The sequence below is a fragment of the Myripristis murdjan genome, chromosome 4, assembly GCF_902150065.1.
Source record: "Myripristis murdjan chromosome 4, fMyrMur1.1, whole genome shotgun sequence".
Taxonomy (NCBI): Eukaryota; Metazoa; Chordata; class Actinopteri; order Holocentriformes; family Holocentridae; genus Myripristis; species Myripristis murdjan.
The window spans coordinates 30,486,955-30,507,358 of record NC_043983.1 but is presented as its reverse complement, the minus strand read 5'-3'; the positions used below and the strand labels follow the sequence as shown (position 1 = coordinate 30,507,358).

Sequence of the window (20,404 nt, the reverse complement as noted above, 5' to 3'; positions counted from 1 at the left end):
TGTGTGTGTGTGTGTGTGTGTGTGTGTGTGTGTGTGTCAGGATGCCCCGCGGCACCAGGGGTGTAGTGTTATCAAGGAACACTTTTGGCAGCACAGTAGCTACACAGTAAAAAGAACTAGGCTAGCTTGTTTTAATAAAGTCTTGAATTATGCACAGCAATAAGCAGAGCCTGGACCTGAATATTTATGAGCCGAGAGAGAGAGAGAAAAGAGAGAGAGAGAGAGAGGGAGAGAGAGAGAGAGAGCAGCAGAGGCTGGCCCTCTTTCTGTTTGTGTGTTTGTGAGAAAGAGGGAGTAATGAGTAGGACGGTGTGTTTGTGTTTGTGTGTGTGTGTGTGAAGCGAGGAGAGAGTAAGACGAAAGTGAGGGATGAGTAGGAGTGTGCATGTGTAAGAGGAGAAAGAGAGAGGGAGAAACAAGAGGAATGTGTGTGTGTGTGTGTGTGTGTGTGTGTGTGGGTAGGTGTGTGATTGTAGTAGTGTGGTCAGCAGGACTCTAGTGGAGCCTATACTATAGCCACATATTCTGCTACATAACTGTAATCTATGCGGCGGCAGGCTAATTTAAAGGGAGGGACGGACATAAATAATTGCATGTTTCACTGTTTACTTATAATTTGATTTTTGCTCGTATTTCTGGTTCAGCTCCTGATGATGACCGCCAGCTAGAAGCCCCGGTTTACACGCCTTTACTTTGACCGCCTTAAATTCCCTTAAATTCCCATTTCTCACTCTGCTTACTTGATCTGAGCTGATCCTGGGGCCAGATTCTCCAAAAAGTTCTTACTAATAATCTTAAGACGTTTCGTAAGAGGAAAAAATGAGAAGTTCATAAGAATGTTCTCAAGTGCTATTCCCCATTATTTTCTTAAGAACTGCACATTATCTTAAGAACTCCTTAATTTTTTCCACTTACGAACTTCTCAACTATCTACCTTTATGTAAACAAACAGCCTCTAGCTGCAACCCACAGCAGTTCCATCTAAAATACAACAAAACAATATCCATTATAGTCTCAACTTTGATTTGATGTTATAAAAGTATTTTCTCAAAAATTGAGATACATACTTTGTATTGGACAGCGACGATATTACTAACCTATTAGTTAATGGAATCTAAATATAATTGACACATGAATGGTGACTGGTGGCTAAACAAAATGTCCTCATATAGACTCAGAAACAATGGCCTATGTGTCTAAATACTGGCTTAGATATTAGGCTGAATTACAGTTTAGATAACGATTATCACTATGTTAACATATACAATGTAAAATTATTAAGGTATTACTACATTAATCTATGTTATATAATCAAATTTGGCTCTAAATTAATCAAAGATGTTTGAAAAATAGCTTACCTTCACACAGCATGTGGTTACGTAAGACGACCTTTACCTGTCTTAAAGTTACGATACTATTTAAGAAAAATAGTAAGATAATTTATTTCAAGAATCCCATTTATTCTTAAGAAAAATCTTAAGAATAAAGTTGAGAACATTCTTAAGATCTTTTGTTTGGATTCTTAAGATATTTTGTTTGTGAATTCGAAAATATCTTAAGATTCTTCTTAAACCCAAACTTAAGAAGAAAAGTGGAACTTAAGAGGAAATTTAATCTTAAGAACCTTTGGAGAATCCGGCCCCTGGACTCCAAAACCAAGATAAGCTCAATTAAATGGCCTTGTAAAGGAGCAGTTCACCCAAAATACAAGTTTTTCCACTCACCTCTCGTGGGGAAATCCGTACTTTTCGGCGACAGACAGGCACAGATTGCCGGTGTTCTTCGGCAGGAAATAGTTCCCCACAAAACTCCAAGGTAAACGGCACTGCACTGCAAAAACCTGCCGCCCGCTGTAATAAGTAAGTTTAGCATATTCATCCCTTGCCATACTTTAGTTATTAATTTTCCCCAGTATCTGGATGTAGCAGATAAAGTAATGAGCGCTGCCGCTGATGAAACAAGCAATTAATAAAACATCATTTATGCGCGCAAATGACTCAAGATTATGTTAAAAAAACGCTAATTTAAAGTTGTCACCAACACCTGATGAGTAATAATTTAATGTAAGTGATATTTAAGTGTTCTGGACCCCGACACACTCACACACTAAGCTCTCGGGTTCAGTCAGCGTGGCATCTGAAGGGCCGACGCCGAGCGATCTGCGGGACCTCGTGTTCATTATTATTTCATACGTGCAGCTCCGTTCTCTCGCTGTGGAGCGGACGATCTGAACGGACTTTGGAGCACCTCGCTGCATAAATTGAAAAAATTTCTGAAAATGAAATGACTTAAAAGCATTTAAAATAATAACATTTTAATGAAGTCCTTCTATTCAGTCAACCTCTTTAATCACGTAAACGGATAAATAAATGAAAAATGTATTGCCCATAATAGAAACCCTTTAAAGGCCAAAAAGGTCTGTCTCTTTTTACTGCGTTTTATCCCATTTATGCGCGTGTAACCAGAAAACTGTACCACTAACAGCCTCTGTAATATTTGGATTTAGAAATGTGTCTGATTATTTGATTTTCTGGCATGTTCTGATGTTTAAATGAAAGCTGAACTCTTTTGTCCCTCGCTGAAACAATGTCCTCTCAATCACCCTGACTGACATGGAAAAAAAATATTGAAACTTAACATTCAAACTTGAAACAGTCTGTTTTAATATCGCAGTATTTCCCATGAATTGCATTATCTCTTTTTCTTTTGCTGAATACCTTTTTTTTTTCTTTATTCCCAAGAATAACTAATTCAACATGGTGGAACCGCAAACCGCACAACTCTGCACTGCTGCATCCTGCTGCTCACACATGGGGTTTGAAATGAATGCATTTTGATGTGCTTTTTTTTTTTTTTTTTTTTTTTTTTTTTTTTTTTTTTTGGATTGTTGCAGTTTTAACATTTCACTGGATCTAATAGTTGGTGGAGACCTGGTGCATTCGAATGTTATCACACCGGTTTGGGTTAGAAGGTCCCTACTGCGCCCTCTAGTGGGTCAGAAGCTCTTATCATCTATTCCTATGATCAGTCGCTCCCGTTAGCTCTCATTAGTTTAGCTTTCGTTAGCTGCTTGGTGAAGCTTCGGAAAGGGTCTCTGTTGAGGTTCGGAAACGAGTTTGTCGTCGTGGTTACGGTTAAGAAACGGTGATGGCTCAGGTTAGGAAATTCAGCCTAAAATGAACAGGGTTCTTGCTCGAGTCGGGGTCGATCCAGCGTCTCTGGAGCAAAGGTCCGTGTGATTTACCCATCCACCCGTCCAACCACCTGTCCGGCTCCAGGGTCCCATCTGATTGGTTAAGACAGATTAACAATAGGAACAGACGATAAATGTTTCTGAACCACTAGAGGGCGCAGTAGGGACCTACTAACCCAAACCTCTGAGGGGGATTACAACTGATAACGTCCATTCAGTTGAATCAGGGTTTCCATCCACCTATTTTTATTCGCATTTTCAGAAATTGCGGAAAAAAAAAAAAAAAAAAAAACTTGGATGGAAACACCAGAAATTCGAAAAACAGACGAAAATTCGTAAAAAAGTTTTTACGCTTGGAGGGGGTGGATTTCTCAGCGTATCGATAAAAGGAAATGCGACTTTTTGCTGTGGAAACAGGTTTTGCGAATAAACGATGACTGGACCGGATACCACGTCACACTTCTACGCTACAGTCTTATTATTAGTTATTATTAATATTTTTATTATTAGTCTCTTATTCCTTATTTAGGATGGTTCAGTACAAGGTTAGCGCTGCCAAAATAGTAAGCAGACTACTCCCAAGAGCCGACAAGTTCAGCAGGAATCTGTCCCTGATCAGCTGTTGAGTGTCAGCTGAGTGTTTGTTGTTGTTCAGTCGACACACAGACGCTATCTTATGACATCATCTCACGGCGCACTCTCCTCTCAATAATCGCAAAACAAAATTAATGGAATCAGGCCTAAATTCGCATTTTCTTTTGCGCATTTTGACAAAATTCGCTCAAAAATTTCGATATATTTGGATGGAAACCCTGCTGCTGTTACCGCACATTGCTCACCTCGTACTCCCCCCACCCACCTAAAGGTTAAAGCTCCCTCCCCGTCTTGTTTTCCTCCCACACTCCTCCTCCATTCAGTTTCCATCCCAGCCCTCTGCCTACATCCTCTCCCTCTCCCTCTCCACACATCCAGACCCCCCTCACCACCTCCCCCCCTCCACCCCTCCTCCCAGCCTGCGGCGGCCACTTCCCATCCCACTCTTTTCTCCACGGCTCCCGAGATAGTGCAGGAAGTTAATTTTCATGTAAGTGGACTCCTCGCCGCTTCGAGTGGTGCCTTCCAGGCCTCGGGCGCGTCCCGGCCGGCCTCATTCATCCCGGCAGCGGGTGGCTCCATGGATAGGATGTCTATTAATGACACACTCCACTGGTGCAAGGAGAGGGAGTGCGCCGAGGTTTCCATCTAATAGCCAGCATCTTGTTTCCCGCCAGCCAAAGTTTTCCCCGAGTCACGATGAGGCTCTCCGAGGAGTTATCATTTAATGGCATTAGCCGCGGAGGGCACGGCGACGGCGAGCCCGGCCGTTTAGAAGTTAATTTACGCCTCTGTTGCCAAACATGCCTGACCACGGGGCATCCCCACATCTTGTAACGGTTGTTGTTGTTGTTGTTGTTGTTTTTAAGTGTTGAGTGATGCGGTGTACAGTTTTGGAAGGAGATGGTGTTCATCGAAACTTTATGAACAATGTTGTTCTTGTTTTTTTTAAATACTTTTTCATTGCAAATTCATTGCAGTTCCTTACGGTAGTTATATTTTACAAAGTTGAAATTTATGACAAAACAGTGATATATATCTACTGCCGAACCCAACCCAACCCATCCCACCCAGAAAGAATAAACAACAACAGCATATAAGAAAGACTTTTTTTTTTCTTTCTATGAACAATGTTGAAGTGTGGATAGTTTTTTTTTTTTTTTTTTAAAGAATATTTTGGGGCATTTTTGCCAACATTGCAAAAAAAATATATATATATATCACTCTTAAATCTTGTTTTTGTGTTTTTGTGTGATACTGACTCTTCAAGGACAGCGGAAAACTTATATTGTTATTATTATTTTATTATTATTATTGTATTATTTGTTATCTTTCTTTTGAGTGATGCACATGTCTTTAGACAAGCCCATAAAAGTTTTATTTATTTATTTATTTATTTCAATGAAGAGTACCTTGGACAAATGAAAGAGAAACCTCCTTGTACGTTTGTTGTGGCGCTCTCTCATTTTTCCTTTTTGTTCCCGACAGTTTTGTTGCTTTGGATTCTGAATTCATCCTTTTCTTTTTTTTTTTTTAAATTAGTGGCTTGTTGTACGTCAACAATATTTGGCTGATCCTGCTTCATATCTGGAAAATATTACGTGCAATATCATGTGCAGGTACATCGGAGAGTGGTGCTCATCTGCATGTTTTAAACTGTGACCCGCTGAGCTGACACCAGCCTGTGCACACGCTAATTCATAATCCCAAATTTAAAAATAACAATAATCAGTAATAATAACGATGTTGACTTCTGTAGTTTGAGGCACGTTGTATGAAACTTATATTTGTCCTTTCAGTGGGCGGAGGGTGACGAGCACGGTGCAATTCAGTTAAAAATGATCACATCACCTAAATCATTCATTTCTCCAGTAGCAGCTGCATCAGATTCTGTTTTGTGCTGCTTTGTTTTCATGTCTGTTCAAGTGCTTGCATACGATATCTGAGGCTAACTGTCTCTTCTTGACCAGGACAAATTAGTTTTTTGGTAGAAGCGTCCTCAGGTATGCAGACACAGTCTCAGAAAAGCAATTGGAGCTCATTTTTTTTATCCTTCATCCTCGTAAATATTGCATTATTCCTTAATTAATCACATCTCCTCCCAGAAAAATAATCCTAAACCAGGAAAGACGGCTCTGCGCCGGAGCTTCTTGAAAAAGGTCCAGAGCTTTACATGCACGGTGTGTCTTGGGGAACGCCATAAATAAATACTGCACATTGACTCGCCCGGTTCATAGCTAATGTAGCATCCACGCGTGCCCCAAACACCAGTCGAAATATCCCATAAACACGTCCAATTTCTCTTCTCTCTCAGGAGGTTTAATAATTCAGGGCTCGCAGCGTCCAGCTCGACTGTAAAGCCAAACTATCGCCGGCAGAAATGAAAAGCATCGTTTCCACCGCGGAAAGATACAGTACGAGACAGCAGGTATACTCCCCTGAGTATTGTGTGTGTGTGTGTGTGTGTGTGTGTGTGTGTGTGTGTGTTTCTTGAATTTCTGTGGTCATGAGGGAAAAAATCTCACAAAGATTTAAAGATGAGGAAAACCCTCCGGCAGGCTCTCACTGCTATAAGGAACCAATTTAGGATTTATAGTTAAGGTTAAATTGAGGACTGGGCTTAGGTTAGGATTAGGGTTAAGGTCAAAAGGAAATGATACTGTCAAATAACATGGAATCTTGTTATATGTCAGTAATTTCAATGTTGAAATTTCTTTGGTTTGTGTGTATTCATTTTCCCTAAACCTATCTTGTGATAACCTTGAAGGAAGACATCACAAGCCTCCGTTACAACTAATTTGGTCTCATTCAGTCCTAAAATTTTGGTTGTTTTTTTCTGAAATCAAGTGAAAGAAAGTCTGCCAGTGGGATTAAATAATTTAATAATCAGTTTCCAGACTTTTTCTAGGAACAAGTGTAAATCTGTTGAAACAAGGCAGGATCAAGAAAATGATTTATTTTGCTGTCAACCTGAGGTGAGGCAGGTTATTTAAGGCCGTCCTCTACCGCAGGACTACTCAACCTCAACAGCAAAATATTAAAAAAAAAAATGAAATGAAAAATGAAAATCACAGGGGTAACTGGGGTCACACACAATATTCTGTTAATTAATGGCTATAAATGACTGAGGATAGTGTTAATAACTATATTACTACATGGAATAAACCAGTCACGTGCATGTAATGACCGTTTCATCGATAACGGCAGGACACAGTCTCTGCTTCCTGTTCTCTGTTCTGACATCTGAACCTGATTTGCAGGCAGCGTCTGGCGGGCCACAGAAAGAATAAAAAGGGCCCCGATCCGGTCCGTGGGCCGCCAGTTGAACAGGCCTGCTCTGTAGTTTCAGCTACACACCGTCCTCAAAACACAGCGTCTAGCTGCATTGCATCCTGGTCTATCAAGGCTGCTGAATATAGGAATGTTATATATATTTTCTATTTTATCTTTATTTTATTTTTATTTTATTATATTTTTTATTTTTTTAAACTATTTTATTCTATCTATTTTTACTTGCACAGTGCCGGAGTTGTTGCAATTACATTTTACTGCTGCTGTACCTGTACATTTATGCATGTGACGAATAAATCTTGAACTTGAACTTGAACTTGACAGTCGAGAAACTGATGTGCACATCTGGAGCCAAAACGGTCACTTTTCATGAGGGAATGGACTCGAAACATTGTTGGAAACGTCTTTTATTGGGTAAAAATGCCAAAACCACTCAGTGACAGGCCGATCCACAGGATGTTGTTTCTGCAGGCCGGGGTTCGAGTCCCCTGCCGAGCAACAGCGGGATTTGTTTTTAGCTCTTAGTTTTCAGTTTTTTGTTCGTTTTTGTAAGTGCGTTAGCTAGCTAATGTTAGGTAGATATTTGTTAACATTTCGTAATGTTAGCCAGGACCTTTTCCTGACCTAAACCAAGTAGTTTTAGAGGCCAAGCAGCTGACAGCAGCGAGCGTTTGTGTGAACAGTCGCAGGCTCCAGCACATTGTCTCGGGTTTGGTTTTGACTTTTTCAACGTATTTTGTTGGTTTGCAGAAAATCACAACATTTTATTCTGGCGACTGTCCTCACACAAGACGCTGAACCCTGACCAGCCCTGACCTCTGACCTCTGCCCTCTCAGAAAGAGGAGAAGGAAGAGAGAATTTCCCCACAGGGAGTAATACATTTTCAAAAAAAAAAAAAAAAGTATGCTTACAGGATAGGCCTATGGATTTCAAAGTGATATCTCTCTCTGTCCCTCTCTCTCTCTCTCTGTGTCACACACACACACACACACACACACGGCTCTCAGTGAGTCAGCTCTGTTGCCGTCTGAGTGGCAGAGCGTTCTGCTTGGCGACCGCCCACCACACATTGTGTGCAGCTCACCAGGCTATGAAAATTAACGTCCAACAAATGGATTTTTAATTAGCTATAAAAGCGTGTGAAGTGTGTGTGTGTTTGTGCGCGTGCGTGCGTGCGTGTATGTGTGTGTGCGTGTGTGAATTTTCGGGGAGTTACAGACAGGCAAATTGCAGTGTGCAAAAGGGGAAATGTGTGTGTCTGTCTGGTGTGTCTAAATGAAAAACAGCGGCATGCATGAAAGCACAACTGTCTATCCGTCTTTGCACGGGTGTTTTTGTGATTGAACGTGTGCGTGCGTGTGTCTGTGTGTGTGTGTGTGTGTGTGTGTGTGACCCCCCTCCTACAGCTGCAGGCTCTACTGACAGACATCATGGATGAACTGGGAGGAAGGAGGAGCGACGCTGAACGTGTCTGGAATAAAGTGCTAAAGGTAGAGAGAGAGAGAGAGAGAGAGAGAGAAAGAAAGAGAGAGAGAGATGAAGATTGAAAGTGTGTGATGAGGTGTGTTTCAGGGTCCAGCCTGAGATGCGCTGCTGAAACGCCGTCACCCCGCCGCCTGCCTTAAACGCACTCCGGGGCTTTATTGCATTCCGGACCGGTTCTCACCCTCCGAAAATTGATTGTCTCAGCTCCTGATGAAGAAGATGATTAAGAAGATGATGAAGTCAAACACTTCACATTATCCTCATTTGCATAGTTATGGTTTAATTAGACTGCGGCAAACTCTTGTGTGGTAAGTACTACCAGCGTGCGTTTAATAACATCCCCTCTGACTAAATAATACAAACAAAAAACAACAAAAAAAAACTGAGAATAAGAAATACTTTCTGAAAAACTCACGCTAATGATCATTTTTCATTTCCATTTTTTTTTTTTAAAAATTAATTAATTCACCATATAGCCTGTAGAGTGTCACAAATAATTACAAAGTCTCATGGGAAGTGAGCACAAGCCAACGTGATGCCTTCAAACGTCTTCCTTAGTCTGAGCAGCGGCCAAAAAAAAACCAAAGTATTAAAGCTGGGGTAGGCACTTTTCGGGAACAGGGGGAAAAAAATTGGTAGAATTTATATATTCCCCCCTGCAGCCCTCCCTCCCCCTCTCTGTTTTAAGCCCCGCCCACCTGACGAGCATATGCACAGCTGTGTGTCACACCCCGACCCGACTGCACGAGCAGTGAGCGAGCGGTGCGTCACCACGGCTGATGCCGTCTACGCCGCCGGGGTCAAGTCCTTGTCTCATCACAGAACACACACACACACACACACACACACATACACTCCACACTCCACTGCTGGAGGTTAGAGAGGAACGAGCAGCCGAGGCGTTGAAATCCGCTCTGTCTGTCAGCGCCCCGGCCCGACGAGGCGTGACAAAAGACGGGAGGCGCACGACAAACGCAGGCAGGACGACTTAAATTGATGAGAGAGAATAATAAAGGAAAGGCTGCAGGATGTGGAGAGGGCAGAGGAGTCAGCGGTGTCAGTGTTGCAAGGCGGACGAGGGGAACTTGTCCACCAGGTTGACCGGGTCCCTGCGTCTGGATTCAGGCAAATGCCCCACCCACTCATCCAAATTACACAGAGATTGAGATTATCTACATCCGGGACGTCCACATCCGGGACGCCCTTGACCCCAGACCCCACCGACAAACAGAACAGAAGCCAGAGGTGTCGTGTTACAACCAGGACAGCGACAGTCATAAACCTGTGGAGCTCACCAGGCCATGACGTTAGGATAAACTATGGCTATGGTTGGCTATTCAACTAGGAAGATGCACGATGCTTTCTATTCTCCCCTGCACCGAAAGGACTGAGCCCTAATTTCGTTGCATTATTATATGTATATGATTGTGCAATGACAATAAAAATCTATCTATCTATCTATCTATCTATCTATCTATCTAAACTTGGAAATGAATGCAGATGCTGAAGGTTTTTACCACAAGTGCTATGAACAAGTGTGTGTGTGTGTGTGTGTGTGTGTGTGTGCGCATGTGTGTCTGTTAGTTAATCCTAATCTATGATTTTTTGAAAATAAAACACTCATATGGGATGCTGGTAGAGAAGAGAGGAAGCCAATTGGAACGCCCTCTCTCTGAAACGCCCTGTGATTGGCTGAAGCCCGGAGGACGAGCAGTTTGGGTTACAATATGCCGAAAAGCTTTCATGGAAATTTAGCTTTATGATATGAACGGAGAAAATCAAGACGATCTTGTCATGTTAGTGAAGCTGCAATGAGTAAATGTAAACTTGAAGAATGACTAAATCATCCAAATTAGGACGGATTTATTTGCTGTAGACTGGATAATCTTGCAAAATGACGCCATGTGTGGTTCTTATAAGAGCATAAGAAAGTTAAGTATTAGAAAATGTGTTTTCTTTTCTCACAAACGTATGACTTAAAAATCTCAGAATTTTTCTTTTTTTTTTTCTTAAAAATTTGTGAGATTTTTTTATGGCTTTAATCTCAGAGAATATCCAAGTTTTTTCTTGTAAATTTACCACTTTAATCTTGAAAATTCAGCCTGAGCAGGTGAACGGCACCTTCTTCACTTTAATGGCAGCAACAGAATCACCTGTTTATTTTTCCTGTTTTTTTTTTTTTCTGTTTTAGGATGATAATGTACAGGAGGAAAGAAATCTCTCGCAAACCTGCAGCTCAAGTTTTCATTTAAAAAAAAAAAAAAAGTTCATTAAAAAAACAATTGTCAGAAAAAGGTTACAGGATTACATTTATTGTCAAAAATAATAAAAAAAAAAAAAACGTCTAATCCTGTCTGCCTTTTATGTCGCTGGCATCAGGAAGGTCATCGGCCCGGGGGGAGGGTGATTTAAATTCCCTCAGAAAACAAAGAAAGGGCCTTTGGGAGCTTTTATTTGGAATAAATGAGGAATTTAATTCCAGAAGATTTCCACTATATTTTTTAATGTGCTATAATTTTCTAGTTTGTTAGATGGGACTTCATGTCCTGAAGGAGTTGGCTATGGTGTCTCCTTCACAAGGTGATTTTTTTTTTTTTTTTTTTTTTAAACGCTGGCATTTGATTGGTCCGTGGGCCCGGAGGTGGCCGTGTCGGCTGTTTATTGTTGACTCTGCATGCAAACCTGACAGAGGCAACTGCAGCACATCAGTTTTTAATATTGAAACTTTTCCATTTTTTCCCCCCTTCCTTTGAAAATGAAGAGATTTGTTACCAGTGGCATCATGGGAAACGCAGAGTGAAAGACGGGTGGGGGGGTTGGAGGCGGGGGGGTGCTGATGGTGCAGGAGGGAGATGGATAGTTGGCGATATTGAGAAAGAAGGCAAGGAGCGGTCAGAAAAGGACAATGAGTCTGTGGTAACGGGGTAGGTGTGAGATAAAGGAAATGCCAACACACACACACACACACACACACACACACGCACACAGATTAACAGTCTGTCAAATGAGACAATACAGAAGGAAACAATGAGAGAGACTAATTTAATTGCTAATTTTATTATCTGACAGCGGTTTTGGCATTTTCTATCATACCACTCCTTAGTGTAGAGAGTGTGTGTGTGAGTGTGTGTGTGTGTGTGTGTGTGTGGACAACCCTCAGGGACACCAGACTTAAGACCCGGTAATTGGGGATGGCTTGTCTGACTGGGGGACAAAAGGCGTGTCTCCATTTGGAAAAAGCAGCTTTTTGGCGTCCGTGGTTTAGGTTAGGGATTAGGGTTAGGTGTGTAGTCGTTATGGTTGGGATTAGGGGTATTGACATAACTGTGCATGTGTGTGCGTGTGTTTTAAACCCACTAACCAGATGTCCCGCCTGTCCGACACCCCAGCCAGGCGAGGTGTGTCGGCCGACGGCAGAAACTTGGCAGAAACTCGCACCGATCCCGAAGAGAAGTTCTGAGCACGCGCTCGAGCGTCTGTATGACTGAGGGCGCCTTTGCAAATTGGCCCCCTTCTTGACTGTCAGAGCACACGCCGGCGCCGACCCGGGCTCTCGATTTAATTCAGAGCGCCGTCCGAATTCGTGTTCATTTATTCCGAGCATCGCCCTGTCCGCGGCGTCCACAGAGCTTTGCTGCGGGAGCCAAAGCGGGAAGCGCAGCAAAGCATCCCAATGTTCCCAGCGGCAGTGAAGGGTGTCAAATCAGCCCTGCAAGGTGAAACATCTCCCGGTCAAGAGGGCCGAGAGGCGCTTTTCTCGCTTTAAATGTGTAACTGACCATAATTGGACACTTTCCATCATCTCCTAACTGAACAGGGGTCTTAGCCGAGCGGGCGCGGGTTACTCGCCTTACCTGAGCCGGCGAGAGGCCACAGCTCATTTTGTCGTTTTTATTGCTGTTGTGGAAAGAAAGTCTCAGGTGGAAAGCGCCAGAAATGTGTTTGAGTGCCACAACCAGAGTCGCTCTATGAGGGAAGCCTGTGCACTTTGGAGTGAAACACACAGCGCCTGAAGCCGCCGGTTACAAGCAGACCCAACGTGACGCTGTTTGAGTGGAAGTCAGTGGAGGAGACGCTTTAGCTCCCTGAAAAACAAAACAGCACAAAACACTGAAAGCAAGTAAAAGTTGCTTTTTTGCTAATTTCCAACATGCTTCAGTGTTGGAGTGACCAGTCACATGTACTTAAATTACAAACTCAATCCAACTTTATTGTAATCTCCTATAAACATAAGCTTAAAGGTGACTGATATTGTGTTTCATGCGGTCCAAGGTGCAGACGAAATGGCAGTATACAACAACAAAGTAACAATATACAACATATGGTGCAAAAACCAAAAGACAATGCGGGACGTAACACAGACAACATTTACTCGCCACCAGTTGAGGTAACATGGAATTAACGGTGTAACAGTGTAACTTATGAAGTAAACAGTATAAGTAACAGCCAATTTATATAAAGTGCGGCGTAATGACCAGATGTGATGTCCATAAACTGAGGATTAGTGGAATGCACTTTCATTTCAGTGTGAAGCAAAAATATATTGCAGTATATTGGAAAAAATCATGTGATATATTAGATAATACATTTCCATATATGGGAACGAGTCTTTATATTTTCCAATATATTGCAATATCTGAAATGCACAATTACTTATGTATTATTCCATATATTAAAATATAATTATGCAATATATATAAATATATTGCATTATATATGTTTCACCAATATATTATTCCATGCATTGCTAAGACATTTTCAAATACATAACATATAAATTTATTGTAATTCCATATATTAAATGTAATATATTGTAATATATTTCATGTAATATATTGGTAAATATATTTTCTTTCCATAAGGGTCATGAGAGGTCATGTGAGGTCATGAGATCTTTTTTCACACTTCAGCTTCACTGTCCAATCAAATGTACTAAGTTACATTACTTTGATGAAGTAATTAAAATAGTCTCATTAGTTATCACATTTTTAACAGGGTAACTACTAACCTGTAACCTATTACATTCCAACACTGCATGTTTGTCATTACATTATTCACTTATGGATGAGCTTTAGTGCATCTATAGCGAAAGAATCAACTTTTATGAGATGAGAGACAGCGATGAGGTTTTGCTTGCCTTGAAAAATTGCCAAAAGCTGCTGACAACTGTTGAAAAACTGGAAAAACTTCAGTGACATTGCGATTTGCGTCACCAGAACTCAAGACCACAAGGGATCGTCTTTAACCTGAACGGGTAAACATGTCCCAGAAGTGACCTGGGCTTCCCCCCGGGGCCAGCCAACAGTCTTTAACACGATGCATCGTTTTTCAAAGTTTCATCAGGACGGGACCGGCGCTCGTCGCAGTCGTGACCTTTCGCAGTTTGAAATTTTGACCTTTAGTCGCAGCGCCTCCATCAAGACAATCAATGCCATATTTTAAACACCAGAGCACGGCGCCAAAACCCGTCCTTCCCTCGAGATTCGTCCAGCTGGGGCGGTGCTCTCTGATAATGTGCATTTGAGAATAAAATAATGACACTTGTCAGCCAAAGTTGTGTCATAATTTAAACACCAGGATATAGTTTGTTGTGTTCAAATCAGCCCAAATGTGTCTGATTCCTCGTTTGTCATCACATTTGACAGATGAATGCACATAACGTGATCCAAAGCCCGCTCCTCGGTAATAATTTGTTCATCCTGAAGCAGTTAACCAATAACATTTTCATGTAAATGCCTATTTTGCCATGTATCTGACACAGTAATGATCGTCTTATTAGCAGTAGATGAAAGCCTCTACGTTGCTGTTTCTAACACCATTATCATCGTGATCGACAGGCGCTCGTGGTGTTGGCGTGGCTGAATCAGCACTGAACTGAATCCTCTGGTGTGCATTTTGTGGTTTCTTTTTCAGTTTATTTCGAATAAACAGAGAAGGAAGTGGTTTATCAGCTGCGATAAACACCAAGGCTGGAAAGACAAAGAAGAGAAGAAACATCACAGCAAAGACGACCAAATTTGTCTCTAGTTTATACCCAGAAACGTATTTACAGAACATCATACATGAGGTATTTGAACATGCAAACAGAGATTCGAATTACGCTGCGTGAAGAGGATGAGAATTTGAGCCGGAGGTTGTCAAATCGTGTCTGGCGTAGTTTTTGAAAGTTGCTTAGCAGCTCCTTGACGACAAAAGAGGGTACAATTTCTGGAGCCTTTATTCCCCATGAGGCACGCGGTTAAAAAAGTATTTTATTTTCCTTAGCGTTAATTATGATGCACCTTTGTTTTTTCCCCCACCAGTGGCAACAGAAACAGTGTGTGTGTACGTGTGTGTTTGTGGATGCAAGACGGTCAGCTGCTTTCACGTGAAGTCTGACTGCGGAATATTTCCTCATGTAAGTTTCTGACCACAGCGATAACATGGCGCTCATGGCGTAAACTTGGGTGAAATCGATGCTTTCAAAATTCATAATTTCCTGAACGCAGCGCCGGCGAAATTTTACAGATCATACTCTGACGTCCCGTTTCCGTGAAGGCACCATGCACCATCTCGTCTAGATCACGTTCCTTGGCAGTCAGCTGCAAATTCAAACTCGTCTGAATTGTTTGTCCTGTAAATATGAACAAACATAATCTGTACTTCAACATATTGCGATATCTGTTGACATCCTGCGGTATGTGTTTGCTGAATTTTAACAAACATGTCGGCCTGGTTGACATTGCTGCTGGACACCTTAATGTAATTTATGGCTTATGGATGTTTTCTTGACTTCTTGTTGATATTTAACTCATGTATCAGTTCTGCTGAATATCTCCAGGGGACTACCGTATTTCCCCAATTAATCGCCCAGGCGTTTAATACGCAAAATCAACTTTATTTGTGGCCGGGCGATTAATTGGTGAAATACGGTATATCCGAAGAAAGACTCTGAAGACAAGTCAACACAGTTTCATGCCGTGAATTCTTCCCCCAGCAGTTTTACTGACAGAAAAGGTGAAGGTGGTGTTAGGCCTCCTCTCAGGTCATGTATATTTCTGTGTTTAAATGCCTCAGCGGGGGGGGCTCACCATGCAGAATGTGTGCCATGTAATAGCGACGCTAAGCTGCATGCAGCCTGGATTCGAATGCGGCCCCGACCCTTTGCTGCACGTCGCCCCCGCTCTCTGCTCCGTCTTTTCCTGTCTCTCTAACAGAAATTCCCAAAAAATAATCTACTAAAGAAGCTACTAAAAAAAACGTAAGGACACACAAGACCACGAGGTCGGTGATTGGTCCGCTCGGCCGCTTTCTGCTTTCCCCATCCCGTCTCCGATTGATGTCCAGCTGACTGAAGACAACACGGGGCTGCAGGAGGAGCTTTACAAATACGCTCAGAGCGAGAAACATCCCCGAACCTCAGGTCACCGCCAGCACTTTGCAATTAAACTCGACATGTCAGCGTTTCGAGAACCATGCATCAGCCTCGATATGTCCATCAGGAGGTCTGGAGGGTTTCGGTGACTCTGCCATCGTCATATTCCCTCAGCTCATTGTAATGGTGCGCACTCTTAATCCATTCACTGGGATGTTCGCTCAGATTTCTTTCAAGGAACTCGCCCCGTGTTTTGGAGTCGAGACGGGTCGGTCCGGGGTGTGAAGGCGAAGGGCAGATAAAGCGAGAGGAAAAGATTGAGAGGCTTTTTTTTTTTCCCTCCTCCCCCCCGTACAGTTAAGTGATTTAGGGAGAGAGCAGGGAGAGAGTTAAATGGAGGTGGAGTTGAGTTGATGGATTTTGCGGCGGCGGCGACGTAGTGGAGAGGAAAGAAGTGAGAGAGAGAGAGAGGAGTGTTGTGAGAAAGGAGGTAGAAAGAAAGGGAGAATACTTACAGCTCCCAGGTCTCCTGCAACTCAGATGATGAATGGGACAGGTGTGTGTGTGAGCGTGTGTGTGTGTGTGTGTGTGTTGGGCGAACAGTGCATCGCCGGGCAAGTCTCTCTGCTGCTCAACGGAGCGAGACTGCTGCTGTTACTGATGGCCTGTATTAATCACACCATCAGCTGCTGGCCTGGCACACACACACACTCACACACACACACACACACACACACACACACACACAGAGACAGTCTGGCAGCATCCCTCTGCATTGTCTTCCCGCCTGTCTGTCTGTCTGTTTATGTTGTAGCGCCTCGTCTTAACGGCTTGATTAGCCGGCCGCTCTCGAGCCCGTTTCCACGTCGCAGACGAGGGCGACGCCGCCGGGCCAGATTCATATTCGACCACAAACACACACACATCTGCAAGAAAAGACGAGTGAAAAAAAACAACCATCTTTAAACTTCCATAAAGAGAGAAAAAGAGACATCCAGGACTCTGCCAGTGTATGTCCAAAAGACCTTTATTCAATTTGGCCAGTCATTTTTATTGTTTCATTTATTTATTTGTTTGGTTAGTTACTCATTATTTATTCATTTTTAATTTATTTTATGTTATTTTGTTCATTTATTTATTTAGGTGTTACTTCATTTGTGCATTTATTAATTCATTTATTTGCATATTTATTCATTTATTTGTTGGTTTAGGCTCTGTACAGGCTGGTGGAGGTGTCGCTGATGTGACTGTGTTTGTAATTGTGATTCTCAGTTAAAAAAAGAAAAAAAAGAAAAAAAAAAAGTGTGTGTCCAGTGTGTTTTCAGCCCCCGAGCTCATATACTCTTTTTAAATGTCTTATCACACTTTTGGAGCCGTCTTGGATCTCAGTGGAATTTTTTTTTTTTTTAACTCAACGTAGATTTTTCTGTTGCTGCCGGTCGGCCGTATCGCCATGAGCACCAGCTCATGAGTGCAACACGTGACGATTCATAATTTGCCATTTAACTTAATTTTCCTAGATTCTGCCAGAATTAGAAATAGAATAGGAATAATGGTGTTGCCTTGAGGGTTTGTCTGCACATTCAGGAGCTCAACAAGTCAACTTTTCACCGATTTTTGAACGGGCTTTATCGGCTCCAGGGTCGTCACATTTACTCGGCGCAGAAGGGGCCATGTAAAAAAAACAAGCAAAAAAAAAAAAATTCAGCTGAGGAGAAAAAAAACAAGTTCTCAAAAGTCTAAAAGCTGAAGCTGTTATGTTTTGACACAGCAGCGGTTGTATATCAGGTTTTATATTTTATTTTCCGAGTTGACTGAGCCATTACCTGATTTCTGCTGCCCCCTCGTTAAAACTCCATTACATAAAAATAACTGCACTCCACTTCACCTTTCTGCGCTGCTCTCTCTCTCTCTCTCTCTCTCTCTCTCTCTCTCTCCCTTTTGCCCTTTTTCCATCTCAGTTCCAGCCAAAACAGTGAGGCGGCATCGAATTTTTTCCGCTCCATAAAATATCTATAAGGGAATTTTCGGACTGTGCCGCTCTGCTGCAGTACTGATGGCGGTGCTTTTTTATTTTGTCTCTGCCGGGTCTATTTCCAGACATCATCTCTCCTCTCCGCCCATCTCCCTCTCTCTCTCTCCCTCGCCCTCTTTTTCCTTCCCCCATTCGCCATTATCTTTCCCCTTCCTGTCTCTCTTTTTCTTTTTCTCCCTCTCTCTGCTCCCTCGCATCTCACTTTCCTCCTTTTGCCTTCCTCTGATTTGTCCTGGTTCTCCTTCCTCTCTCTCTCTCTCTCCCTCTCTCTCTTTCCCTCTTCCTCTTCCTCTCTCTCTTTTTCTTTTGCTCATGCCCTCCGCTGTCTGTTTCGCAACAAACTAGTCACTTAGCAGTTTGGCCTTGTCCTGCCTTAAAAAAAAAAAAAAAAAATGTTAATACAAGTTAAGGTGACATTTATTAAAATTTATAAAAAAAAATAAAAAAAAACACGGTGAAAGCGGCACAAATTAAATTGTGCGAGTCGACAGGCCTCTCGCTGTATTGATTGGTTTGCAGGTCATTTGTATATTTATGCGCGAAAAGCAGCGACATCGGGCGAAAGAAAGAAAAAAAAGTCACTCCGTTTACAGGGAGCTTTTGAGATCTGAGGAGAATCGGATCGGCGTGTTGTAACTCAGCGCTCGTACATCTCAGGCAGCAGGCGAACAGTTAAAGTGAGAGCAAATGTGAAATACAGTGGTCCCTCGCTATAACGTAGTTCACCTTTCACGGCCTCGCAGTTTCGCAGATTTTTTTTTTGTGCAATTTTGCTTTTTTTTTTACTGGACTTCTACGATGGTTGAACTTTGAGAGTGTTTAAACAAGAGAGAAAATGTTAATGCCTGTCTGAGAAAAGTGTATAAAGTGTGTAGTGAGGGGTTTTACAGCCTTAAAACAAGTTTGTTTTTTTTTGCTTTTAAAAGGTGAGATAGACAGCATGAAATATTACCGGCTGATGCAAAAAATCAAGAACCAATTAATTTCCTTGTATTTTCATCAGAGGTTTTCCGATTAGGCTCAATATTCTGGTTAAGGCAATATTCCCAATAAGGTGTTTATATGTGCTGCAGCAACTGGAATATTCCACTTACATGTTACTTGGCATATTCCCGTGTTTCGGCTTATTCCACACTCTTATGTAATGCAACACTCAACCTGCAGGGGGCAGCATTAGCTGAAGGCAGACTGCAGTCTCCTGGCTCTTGCTGCCGTTCGCCAGGTCGTTCTCCCCGCTTGCAGTAACCATAGCAACAAAGACGCCCCAGGATTCCTTGCGAATCGAGCATGCGCAGACGTAACTGAATATTCCAGTACGGGGCATTTTCCGATGAAGGTGTTTACATGGCACAATATTCTGGTTAAAACAGGCATATGCCAGGGGACTTATTCGGAATATTCTCCAACCCGAATATGACCTTAATCAGTTTAGTTCGGTGGGTATTTACATGACTCCGGCGCAACAGGAATATTGAGGATATTCCGAATAATACAGGAATATGGTATGCATGTAAACGTGGTCACTGACATAAAGTTATTAGGCATTTTTCAGATGTACAGGTAAGGGTTTACATGGCACACTCGTCGAATAACTTCAGCAGAAATCAAATCTCGTGTTGACCAGATTTCTCCTCAGCCCTTACCCAGGTTATGGGAACCGACTTTCTCATTTTAATGCAATTTGAGAAAGCACATAACCCGATAATGAACGTGCATGTAAACGCGGCGATGGAGCGGGCTCATTGATTTAAGGCGATGGAAACAGCACCTCTTTGTGTGTGTTTGTTAGTTTTTTTTTTTTGTTTTCAATTCCAAAACGTTTGCTGGTAATTTGCTTGACATTTGGATGGAAACAAAGCTAATGGAGCCCTCAGATGCATTGTTCATGCAAATCTCGTATCCAGAACGTTCGATAATGCCACACCACTTGTGTAAACCCCTTTCCCGGCATTATCAGACCAAATTTGTTCATATCTTGCTTGATAAATGAGCCCCGTAGTGTTTATTGATTGCCGGGGCCTGTTTTAACAACACAGACAATGTGGGAAAGGTCACCAGGCTATTTAGAGTACGGCTCAGGGTGTGTGTGTGTGTGTGTGTGTGTGTGTGTGTGTGTCAAACTCACTAACCAGATGTCCTCACAAGGAGAAAAAAAAAGCCTAAAAAAAAGTGTTAGTTCATCTAAGGACTTAAGGCTTTTAAAATGAGAGACACACTTTTAGGATTCTGGCTGAAGCTTAAGCTGGAGCAGAATTGCAGAGTCAGGTATTTAACGTGGAGGTGTGTGTGTGTGTGTGTGGGTGTGTGTGTGTAGATGTTAGAGTAGCACACCAAGATTATACTAGTTTTTCCCGCAGGTCAGCTTACCTGAGTGAGACAAATACAGACGCCGAAATCCCCCAGGTGTCCCCGGTGGATCTCCATCACACTCGACGGATCTGCGGTCCAGGG

General features: G+C 42.3%; 1 protein-coding gene across 1 annotated transcript in view; it reads left to right on the top strand.

Annotated features, from left to right (window-relative positions):
• Positions 1–20,404, top strand: part of LOC115357388 (spermatogenesis-associated protein 16-like) — a 100,036-nt gene that overhangs the window by 69,037 nt on the left and 10,595 nt on the right. Inside the window, exon 7 of the mRNA XM_030048785.1 lies at positions 8,486–8,569. Within this exon, the coding sequence (XP_029904645.1) occupies positions 8,486–8,569 (84 nt within the window). The remainder of the gene's footprint in view (positions 1–8,485; positions 8,570–20,404) is intronic.